Below are 11,752 nucleotides of genomic sequence, written 5' to 3' on the forward strand. Positions count from 1 at the left end.
ACCTGTGCTCTGTGTATATTTCATTTCATCATGATGACTATGCTACAGCTTTGTTATGCATGCACCTAAGTACTTATTCCGCTGCTTGTAGTTTGTTGCTTAGGAAATTCCTCAAGTTGAATTTCCTCTGTGACAAATTTGTAAAAATCGCTTGTTCACCCCCCTCTAGTCGACACAACACACTTTCAGCGCCGCCGGTCACATTGCAGGTGTTTGGGCCAGCGGGTTTGCGGGTCGATAGCGTTGTTGTCGGATTGCATGGGTGTGGAGTCTGGGTTGCTCCGAGTGAAAGCCTAATGATGCGGTGTCTGTGGACATCGCTTACCCCCTTGGGGGTCGCCTTGGAGCTCTCCTCTCTCCCTGGCCTCGGATGTCATCTTCAGGTGAAGACCTTGGCCCTGCGGTGCAGGGTCGGATGACGACATCGATTCACGTCGCTTCCCCTCCGGAGGGCGTCGTCTTGAAGATGGTGATTCCATGCGTGCTTTCCTAGGTCTGGACATACACGATGTCGTGATTGGCAACAATCAGTTGACGATATGGAGGTTCGGGGGTGATGACCTGTTTGACAATGATGTTGATGGTGTGCAGTGCAGAGTCGCGGCAGGGCTTCGATAGTCGGTTCTTTCCGGCGTGTCCGACTGGTTTCCTCTTGGTCTTGCTATGGCGTCGCGAAGTCGGAGCTGGCTTGGAAGAGCCTAGGCGGCAACGATGATAGATGTTCGGTGGTCTTCGTCGGTGCAAGCCCTGCATATTTCTTCTGCATTTGGTCGTCCTCAAAGTCGAAGTTGTCTCGGCGATGCCCCTGGTGACCAACTGGTTGGCATAGGTCGATGTTGTCTTAGTGTAGGTTGTTGCGGTATGTGACTTGCCGATGAGGATTTTTGGGTGAAGAGTCGCTGGATCATGAAGGAGTGAAGATGCTGACACCTATAGTCCACCTCGTTGGTGCTCCTCTCTTGGCGGCGTGTGCGAGTCTTGTGTGGATAGCCAGGTTGGCCAATGTTGCCCCTTCATGGGATGCAGCAGTTTTCGCCCGGTTTTCCGCAATTAACCAAGCAATTCTTTTCTTCGTTTTTAATGAAATGAGGCAAAGCTTTTGCCTCCTTTTAAAAAAATCACGTGTACCAAAAACGTTAATAATGTGTATTAAAAATGATTGTGAGAATTCAAAAATGTCAAACATTTGAAAAAAATGTATGTAACAATTAGAAAATGTGTATACAATGTAAATAAATATTTGTGTACTTCACAAAATATGCTTTTTAATTTAAAAATGTATGTCACATTTTCAAAAATATTCACAAAGTTTCGAAAATGTATTCATGACATTTTCAAAAAAAGTTTTATGTCATTCAAAAAATGTTTAACTTGAACTGAAAAAAAACACTTATTTGTTAAAAAATGAAAACAAGTTTTGTTAAAAATGTTAAACATGTATTTGAAATTTTTTAAACGAGTATAAAAATATTTTACATCTATTCAAAAAATGTACAACATGTATGAAAAAGTAGAAATGCGCTGGCAGAATAAAAAAAACGACAATGAAATCAAAAGATAAATGAGGAAGAAAAAAACTAAGAAAAGAAATTATGAAGAACAAAAATGGAAAACCGAATAAAACCATTGCAAAAATAAACAAACCTGAAAACATAAGGAAGAAAAAAAGAAATTCAAGAGAACCGATAAAGAAAATAAAGAAAACCGAAGGAAAAAATAAAATAATTACACGAAAACAAAAGAGAAGAAAACCAGACTGAATTGTCGAGGGCTGGGACTGAACGCCGCGTGAGCAAAGTTTTTTCAAGAGATGCAGCTAATGGGCCGGCCCGTTATTACGAGCTATCTAGTTGAACTATATGAGCTATCAGAGAAGCCCCATGCTTGTCTCAATGACAGTGGGCCCAGGCCCCACCCGGCAGCCTCTCAGGGTGTGTGTGTGTGTGGTGGGGGGGAGGGGCGCAAATGATCAAATGGAGAAGTAAAGTGTGATAAAAAATCCAATTTCTTCAAAAAAGGCACAAATGAAGGTGCAAGTGCCGCAATCAGAAGAGAAGTGGAAGTCTCCACCGTCAGGTACAGTCAAAATTCATGTAGACGCTGCAGTGGGATGACATGGAGACAACACGGTTGTGGCTGCGGTCTGCCGTGATAGCTCGGGACACTACCTAGGAGCTTCAGCGGTGACAATATCAGACATGGTGGTGCCAGAAATTCTTGAAGCTTTGTCACTAGCTATGGATCTAATCCCTTCGTTCTAAAATAGATGACCCAACTTTATACTAACTTTATACTAAAGTTAGTACAAAATTGAGTTATCTAATTTGAAATGAAGGGAGTAGCATGCAATAAAATGATAGCGACTGATTGTTTAGTCATGGTAAATCACCTGAAAGAGTATAAGGGTAGTTTTTCTTTAGAGGAGTATAAGGGTAATTCTGCAGTGATCATCGATGAGGCTAAAAGGAGGTTTCAAAACTTCAGTTCAGTACAGGTTGTCCACGAGAAGAGGACTAATGTAGAGGCACATAACTTGGAAAGAGCTGCCATGACCATTACTTTTGGCCGTCATCTCTAGCTTAACTCTAGCCCAGAGATTTCCTGTATCCCTGTAAACATTTTAAGTTTTTTTTAGGGTTGTAAACATTTTAAGTTAATACAAAGAGTGTTTGCAGTGCTAAAATAACAAAAAAAGCTTCACCGACCTAGCCTTGTGTTTATGGCACGAGCTAGTGGCAGGCCGACTAGCGTTCCATTTTTTTTTCTTGGTTCATCCATTTTGTTTGGTTTTTTTACATTGTTCATTCTTGTTTTTGGCTTGTATACATTTTAAATATTCTAAATACAGATATTCGTTAAATTAATTGATTCACTTCAATTTTTAAAATCTTCCATTACGCATTAAAAATTATTGGACACACAAGATTTAAAAAATGTATGTACAATTCAAAATAAAGTTTCGCTTGTACTAAGAAAACAGCAACGCCTATTCAAGAGATGTTCATCACGGATTTTATAAGTGTTTAACATGTATTTAAAAATTCAAATATGTATTTTGAAGACATCTTCATTATGTATTTGAAAATGTTCAAAATGTATCAAAAAATTAGTGTGTATACAAGAATATACAATGAATATATGAAAAAAAACGATCACAATATATTAAAAAAAGTTCACCTTGTATTTAACAAAATTTTCAAGGTGTATCTGAAAATTGTTTCACATCCAACGGAAAATTCTCAACGTGTATTCAAAAAATGTTTAACATTTATTTGGAAAAAATGCTCAAACATGTATTTGAAAAAAACATCATGTATATGAATAATGTTCAACGTGTATCAAAAAGGTTCAATGTGTATGTGGACAATGTACAACATGTATAGGAACTATATACAATGTGTATTCGTAAAATGGTGAACATGTTTTTTTAAAATATCATCATGTGTTCAAAAAAATAAGGAAATATGTATGTGGCAACCGTGTGTCAGATTGCAAAAGTTGGCCCCATCGATCTACGTCTCGTCCGTCCATGAGCGTTCAAACTCCTACGCCAGAGGGCCGAGCCACGGCTCCGCGAGCACGCCGTCACCAGTTTCGATCGGCCCGGTCGTTCCCTTTCACCCCCTCGAGCACCAGCGCCTCCTCAAGTCGCCACCATTGCCCGCTGCTCCGACGAGCAGCTCCTCCACGGCCAAAACCCGCCGGAGCAGAAGCTCCATCACCATCTCCATGTGATTCCTATCTCCCCTGCAGCGCATCCAAGGCCACGTCCTCCACACGTCTTGGCCATAGCAGCCGCTGTTGCCGCTTCCCGAGCTTCGTCCCCACAGCCATAGGCTCCGGCTGGCGCCGATACGTCAAGATAGGACACTTGCATCGATCTCCTTCATCTTTAAACAATAAGTTGTGTGCTCAACTGAAATGGATTCGTAATGAAGAGATCTATAAAATTCATGTTGAAGTCAATGTGATTCGTAGCCTAAATCACCAAATATAATGGGTAACTGGGAGTTCTTTTGTGTTTTCAGATTTCAGATTGTTAGTTGGTTGGAGGTTGAAGACAACATCTTCGGTGGGCTTCAGAGTGAGAAAGGAGCTGGGCTGGGCCCATTGGTGGGTAGAGGCCTAGTTAGGAAGAGTTAATATTTGACTCAAAAATAAAGGAAAAGTCAGTGTTTTTTTGTTTTTCGCTTCTCTGGTGCACCATTTGTACTACTCCGCCGTCCCAAAATAAGCGTCAAAGTTATGCTGAGCTTGAGACAGCTATTTTGGGAGGGGGGAGTTACTTTTTAATATCTAATGAGTTGCGCATAAAACATCTTTCTAACTTTGACGTAACAAAATTGATGTAGAAATATATCCTCGGTAATTTCTATGTAAATAGAAATATAATTTATACACCACAGATCTGATAACTTTCATTCAAACACCACGCAAACTGGACCAATGATACTATTGCTGAAAAATAATCCCGTTAATTTCTATGTAAATAACATAGTAATATATGCACTATAGACATGATAACTTATGCAAAACGCCGCAGGAACTTTGACCCAGAGAAAACATACACTCGTAAATTCTGTGTAAATATCATGGTCATATACGAACCGCAGACCTGATAAATTATGCGCAAACACCATGGCAATTTTGACCGGGGATTTTTTTTTGTTAAGACACATAACCCCGTAAACTTATGTGTAAATAGGATAATAATTTACATTTCACGGGCTTGATAACGTATGTACAAACATCACGATAACTTTGATCCCGAGGGGATGGTTATAAAGAACGTGCCCCTAGTAATTTTTGTGTAAATAACGTCGTAATATAAGCACCGAATAACCGACAATTTACATGCAAAACATCATGGTAACTTTTTAACACAGAAAAAGAGTTGTTGAAAAACATACTCTCACTAATTTATGTGTAAACGGTATGGTAATATACGTCCTGCATACCCGATAATTGACGTACAAAACATTGCGGTAACATTGATCAAGGAGGGAATTTGTTCAAAAACATACCTCGGTAATTCATGTGTAATATACAATCCGCATACATAATAACTTACATATAAACACCGCGGTAACATTTTTTACGAAGGGGAAAATTGTTGAAAAACATACACACGGTAACGTGCGTGTGTGAATATCATGATAATATACAAAGTGCAGATCTGATAACATGTGTATAAACACCTCGGTAACATTGACCAAAGAAGAAAAAGTGGTTGAAAAACATACCCTCGGTAACTTGTGTGCAAATAGCATGGTAATATATGAACCGAAGACCTGATAACTTATGTAAAAACACTGCGGTAACTTCTGACCTTAGGAGAAAAAGTTGAAGGAAAAAATAATGCCAGTAAATTATGTGTAAATGGAATGGTAATACACAAATAGAAGACTTGATATTTTGCACAAACACCGCGGTAAGTTTTGATCTAGGGAGGAAAAAAGTTGTTGAAAACAATTACCCAAAGGCCACTTATGTGTAAAAAGCATGGTAATATACGAACCGAAAACTTGATAAGTATATGTAAACACCACGGTAATTTTTGAAATATAGGACCTAGTATGTCGAAACTTCATGTTTTTGTCACCCGCTTTTTGTGTGCCACCATGCTTCCTCTCAAAATCATACTCCTAATAACCTACGGTCAAACCATCATGATAACTTTCACCTGGGAAGGGGAGTTGTTCAAACACACCCCCCTCCCCTCCCCCCTGCCTGGGTTAAACTTTGTGCAACTTACCATGCTACACATGTTATACTTATCGTGCTTCTAACACTATAGTTACCGACCTTCTCATGATATATTTACCAGCTTTATCATGTCAATTTTTTGGTTACCAGGGTATTAATATTAAAGTAATCATGATGCACACGTCATAGTTATCTTGCTGCTCATGCCAAAGTTATCAAGGCTAAAATTAACCTTTTTGTGTACATGGTAGAAAGAAGAAGAATTCAAGTTCCGTTGTTTACGTATTGTGAATAACAAGTTATGATGGTTGAGTTGGTTATTGGGTGTAGTGACTATTTAGTAGACTTGAGTTCAAGGCTCCTTGTCGACGCTTTATTTATTTTTCTTTTCCACCTACACTAACCAGCATAAAACCGGAAAAATAAGAAAACCGATCTGAAAATAAAAATCAGAAGAAAAATATCGGTGAAAGCATTCACAACTCGATCAAATTCAAAAAATAAATTCAATGTGTATTTCTGTATTCGAAAAAATGTTGGGACATGTATATAAAAACATGTTCATCACATATTTGAAAAATGTTCAGTGAGTATAAAAAAGTGCAGAGTGTATACGAATATGTACAACATTTATTAAATAAATCAAGATGTATTTAAAAAATAATGAAATTATAAAAATAACCAAAAATGAACAAATGTTTGACATGAATTTTTGAATTTTTAATTGCCAAATGTTTTTCAAATTAACAAAACAGATTATATTATTTTTCAAGGTACCCAATATTTTTGTAAATTGATCACACTGTTAAAATTCGCAGCGTTTTGCAAAATTCATGTAGTTTTTTTTATTTCACATTGTTATTTGTAAAATTAAGAACATATTTCAATAGAAACTGACCTAAATAAAAAAAACTATTTGGAAAACATCACAGGTGAACCGGCAAGGACTACGATTCGGATTATCTAATATCATCCTCAAATAAGAATTATACCTTATTTTGACGGGTGAAAAATAAGAATTATACTAACTCTTAAAGGAAGGGACAGCTCTCTATCCGATGTGGATTCCTACGAATTATCGTATGGTTCCAGATACAGGTCCCTTTGCCCTCGCTTTTTGTTATTGCATAGGGGTATGGACTGAAGTAATCACTAAGAACACTCTCGCCTTTTGTTATTGCATAGGGGTATGGACTGAAGTAATCACTGAGAACCTTGCTATGCGTACGATGGATTTTTTTCTAGCACTCGTATGATTAGAGACAATCATAGATAAATCAGTTTGTGGGCCATAGGATTTAGAGATGATTTGCTCTCTGGTCGTACTGGTCGGATGAGAAAACATCGTACGCAGAGCAATTTCGAATCACTAATCCAGGAAAGATAGATTTTTAGCTAGAAAAACCAAAAAGCCAATACGCCATGTATCAAAACAATATCCTGCATTCGGCCGATGTATTTAGCGTAGTAATCTATACAAATGGATCGACTATGTCTGGTTTACTCCTTAAAAACCGAATAATGGTAACATAATTGTGCGTATGCGTATCAAATCAAACACCCATAGACCAAGCAATTCGAGGTTTACCACCAAGCCAATCCTCTAAACTAGTTTGACAAATCATTGCAATCATGGGTACATTTTGCATAAGTTATTGGAGCAACTTATTTCGTAACATCGTACATTCGTACCGCACACACAGCCGATGACACCACACCCGCATGGATCACTGAAACAACCCCAGCAAACCACTCTCGAAAACTACCAAACGTAAGGTCGTGCCAACTGAAAGCCACCCAGCTGAAGTTTCAGGGAGCCGGCTGCAGGAGCGTGCTCCCGAGCGCGGCGCGGAGGGCCTCCACCTCGTCCTTGGGCAGCACCGCCGTGACGACGCGGCCGCGCCCGTCGGCGTCCGGCTGCACCAGCACGGCGCCCTCCTCGCCGACGCCGTCCAAGCCGTACTCCACGTGCGCGGGCCGCTGCCCCTTGATCTCCAGCCCGTACAGGTCCACCTGCTCCATGTCCACGAAGGTCAGGTTCGCGCCGTAGATGACCACGTCCCCCGGGAACGCCACCACCGCCGCGGTCTCGTCGACGACGTTCTTGGCCAGCAGCGCCGCCAGCTCGGACACGTCGGACTTGGCCGGCGGCGAGCCCGCCTCCACGTACCCGACCCTCTGCTCGTTGGCCAGGGAGTTGCCGCTCCTGGCCGACATGTCGTTCCTCACCACCGTCACCGTCTTCACCTCCTTGCCGGCCCTGATCTTCGCCACCGTCTGCCACAGGAGCGCCGAGATGAGCTCGAAGGCGCCGCCGGCAGCCGCTGGCTCCTGCTGCTGCAGCCTCGTGAGCATCGGCTCGGTGACGTGGAAGGAGTAGCCCGCCATGTCGACGCCGGCGGGGACAAACCAGTAGTCCTCGATGGGCCCGACCGGCTTCACGGAGCGCGGCACGGCGGCGTCGGCGGGCGCGCGGTCCTGCGGCTCGTTCTTGGGGTTGACGGTGACGGCGCCTGGCGTCTTGCCGCCCAGTATCTTTGCCCAGTGGTTGAAGCAGGTGGTCGCCGTGGCCACGTCGCCGATGAGGTGCGCCCAGCTGAACCCCAGCGCCATCGCTCCACACTTGAAGTTTGTGACCTGCGAAGCTCATTCAGCCAGAGGAAGCGCTGTCATTTTTACAACTTGGAGCTGAAATTACTGTGCTACAGAACAAGATTCAAGTTTAATACGGGCCAAGCAAGCAAGGCTTGGGACGTCCACATGGCAAGGCCGATCATAGATTCATAAATGCACCACCGGCAACGACGGCACGGCGATCCGTAAAACATTATGCTGACTGCAAGCGCACACGCATCCTTAAATGGCCGTCTTCAGTGTGAGTGTTGAGTCGTCTTCAGCGTCAATGTTCACTCTTCTACTCCTACTTGGGTTCACTGTTGTCAAATGAACGCACGCATGGCTAGCTTGGCATGCTAGCTTAGGCGATTCACTGGTGAAGCACAGGGATACAGCGTGTTACTGGACCCTGATGGACCAAGCATTTCAAGGACCGAGGGAATATCCGGTAGGTGGGAAGTGGGAACTGCGTTTGAAATTTTTCACAAGTTGTCAAACAATACAGTATATTAAGAGGGCGATGTTCTATTATTAGCATGTGAAATTCAAGTTTAGACACAAAATCATTTGCGAGGTATTAAAAAGGAAAACCAATTCGGCAATAGATAGCGAATAGCGACTTTCACCGTTTGACACTACTACTCATTGCTGATTTTGTAATTTTTCCAACGCCAGAAATTAATTTATGTTTGAACTTGGAATTTTATATGTCAACAGAGAGCCATCTCTTCGACATACTCTAGTATTCTTTTGGGAAATTTCTGAAACTTCAAAACATAGTTTTCACCGGATATTCTCTAGCACCAATACTGGTAGCAGGATCAAATTCAGCTGGATCTTCCTTTTGTCGAGTTCGATGTATGATAGTAAGATTGATGGTTGGGCTGGAATTCAATTCAAGAGATGTTGGCATCTGAGATGTGGTACGAGCAGTAATCTCGGATGGAAAGGAAAACTGAATTACAGTACGTACACAAGTTGCACTGACACCGGTTCTTGTCTCGGCAGAGGCAGACGTGGTGCAGTTAATACCAGCGCTGCCGACGCCTACTGGCAGGCCCCGGTACGGGTGCAATGAATGATGTATTGAACTAAACCGCACATGACCTGTACAGTGGAACACTACTAAGGGCCTCATTGATTTATAGGATTGCAAAAACACAGGAGCAGGAAAAACGTAGGATTGGGATGGCATGTCCACTGGATCCCTACAAGATTTTGAGTTTGTTTGATTGTGTCACGGGAAACACAAACGATTTCCTTCAAGAGGTTGAAGTGGATGTTAGAATTCCTATGAAATGCAGTACAAATGAATCCTTAGGAAAAAATCCTACATGATTCATCAAAGAGACCCTTACCTTTTCACCTTTCACATGCCAAAATTTTCTCGTCTAGTGTATCATCATCAGTTGATTCAGTTCGTCATTTTGCTGGATGAAATTCTGATCATGCACATCGGTGGGAGTGGGATGCCCTATCCTACCGCTAAAACCGCCTCACTTGCTTCGCATGATCCCTGTGCATCGTACTACCACACTCTACTAACGATTTAAGAAGAGCGAGGACGAAACGGCCTTTCAGCCGGGTGCACTGATGGCTTCCGATTTTGAGGCCCATACCCAGTTCTAGCATAAATTTCTGATGGTCACACCTACAGCTGCGAACCTCACCGAAAGCTATCATCTAATCTTATCCCGCGTCAAAAAGAAGCCAGCCAGATCGATCTCTGGTAAAAGTACTAAAATCTTTATCTACCTACAATGTCAACAATCCAAGCAAGCAACTCCCGATTGAAGATTCAACGGGCCGAGCAATTGTTCAATCGAATATAAGTGGTACTATTTCATTTCATTATCGTCGGGGTATGATTGGACTGGAGGCGGGAATGAGAATGGTCGACGGTTGGGTTGGTTTACCTGGACGTAGAGCAGCGGGGAGAAGAAGAGCTCGGGGCCGAGCACCTTGTCGTAGCAGAGCTGGCGGACGCGGTCGACGGCGCCGTCGCGGAGCCACTCGTCCAGCGCGCGCTCGCACCGGGCCTCCACGATGCGGACGCCGCAGTCGTTGCACTTGACGTAGGGCCGGCGCGAGGCCTCCTGCTCGTCGTCGGCGGGGCGGCGGACGCGGCCGGCCACGGGGTAGTAGGCGTCCAGCCAGGGGAACATGGGGTCCTTGAGCACCTTGGTGGTCACCCCGCGCACCACCTCCCCCGCCGCGTAGTAGTACACCCCGCGCAGGTAGTGCAGCCGGAACGCCAGGTCCGCGTCCCCCAGCCCGTACCCCTCCACCTCCGTCACCGAGCTCGGCACCACCGTCGACAGCCGGTGCCCGTGCACCGCCGCCGCCGCCGTTTGCCCCTCGAGCCCCATGCCGATCGCGCCGCGCAACAGCTGCGTGCACGTACAAGCTCGCGACTTCTTGGGCTAAGCTGAAGCTCGCTGTGTGGGTGCAAGGCCTCGGTTTGTTGGTGGGACGCGTGTGGGGGTGGCGTATATATCCGGCCCGGGATGGGTGGATGGACGGAAGCCGGCACACGGCAGTTCGCCGGTAACCGGTTGGGGCTTAAATACGGGCGCGGGCGGGGTTGGTTGGGGAGGTGAGCAACGGACGGACGGACGGATGGGTTCGACTCGACGGCTCCGACCTGACGACGGGGTGACGAGGCGCGAGCCGCCGTGCAGCGGTGCACGGTTGCCGGGCGGCGGCGGTGAATTGATGGCTGGCTCGCCGGACAGGATGTCGCGCACTGTTTTGCTTGGCTGTGTTCTCTGGATGTCGTGTGATCTGTACAAGGATGGCGGAGGAATGTAGTACGCCAGTGGGATTGGATCTGAGGACAACGGATTCGGATCCACGCGCGTGTCATCGGTGGCGCACGGAACAGTGCGTGGCCGCTGCAATAGTGGCGGTGCCGGCGAGGCGTCGGCGTCGGCGTCTCCTCTTCGGTGGACTCCGTATGTAGGTGGCGGGACTGGACTTCACCTACGCGACAGGTGCGCGATGACGGTGGACGTGGTGGTAGCACGAGCCGTCGACACTGTTGATGGTCACGTGGAGGCATGGCCATGGCCCCGTATGGTACTCCCTCCGTTCCATAATGTGGTGTTCATAGATTTTTACAAAAGTCAAACATTACAAATTTTGACCATGTTTATAAAGAAAAGTAGGCACATCTAAAATACCAAATGCACAGCATTGAATACATCGCGAGTTATTTTTTTTAGAATATACATGTTTGGTATTGTAGATGTAGACAATTTTTTCTATACACTTGATCAAAGTTGGCAAAGTTTGACTTTAACAAAAATCTATAGACACTATATTGTAGAATGGAGGGAGTATGTGTAGCTGAGATCTGTACCGTGGTAGTAGTACTACACGGAACAGGTATGCGGTAAAGTTCAACGTGGCCCTACAAAAGTGACAGTCC

At 44.3% G+C, this 11,752-nt stretch overlaps 1 protein-coding gene across 1 annotated transcript; it reads right to left on the reverse strand.

Annotated features, from left to right (window-relative positions):
- Positions 1–7,272: 7,272 nt before the first annotated feature.
- LOC119356238 (protein ECERIFERUM 26-like) lies at positions 7,273–10,849 on the reverse strand. The gene is made up of 2 exons (XM_037623166.1): positions 10,239–10,849; positions 7,273–8,343 (listed from the first exon to the last, which is right to left on the reverse strand). Exons 1-2 carry the CDS (start codon positions 10,689–10,691, stop codon positions 7,516–7,518), a joined length of 1,281 nt encoding a protein of 426 aa, XP_037479063.1. The 5' UTR covers positions 10,692–10,849; the 3' UTR covers positions 7,273–7,515.
- Positions 10,850–11,752: the final 903 nt, after the last annotated feature.

This window comes from Triticum dicoccoides, chromosome 2A, assembly GCF_002162155.2.
Source record: "Triticum dicoccoides isolate Atlit2015 ecotype Zavitan chromosome 2A, WEW_v2.0, whole genome shotgun sequence".
Lineage (NCBI taxonomy): Eukaryota > Viridiplantae > Streptophyta > Magnoliopsida > Poales > Poaceae > Triticum > Triticum dicoccoides.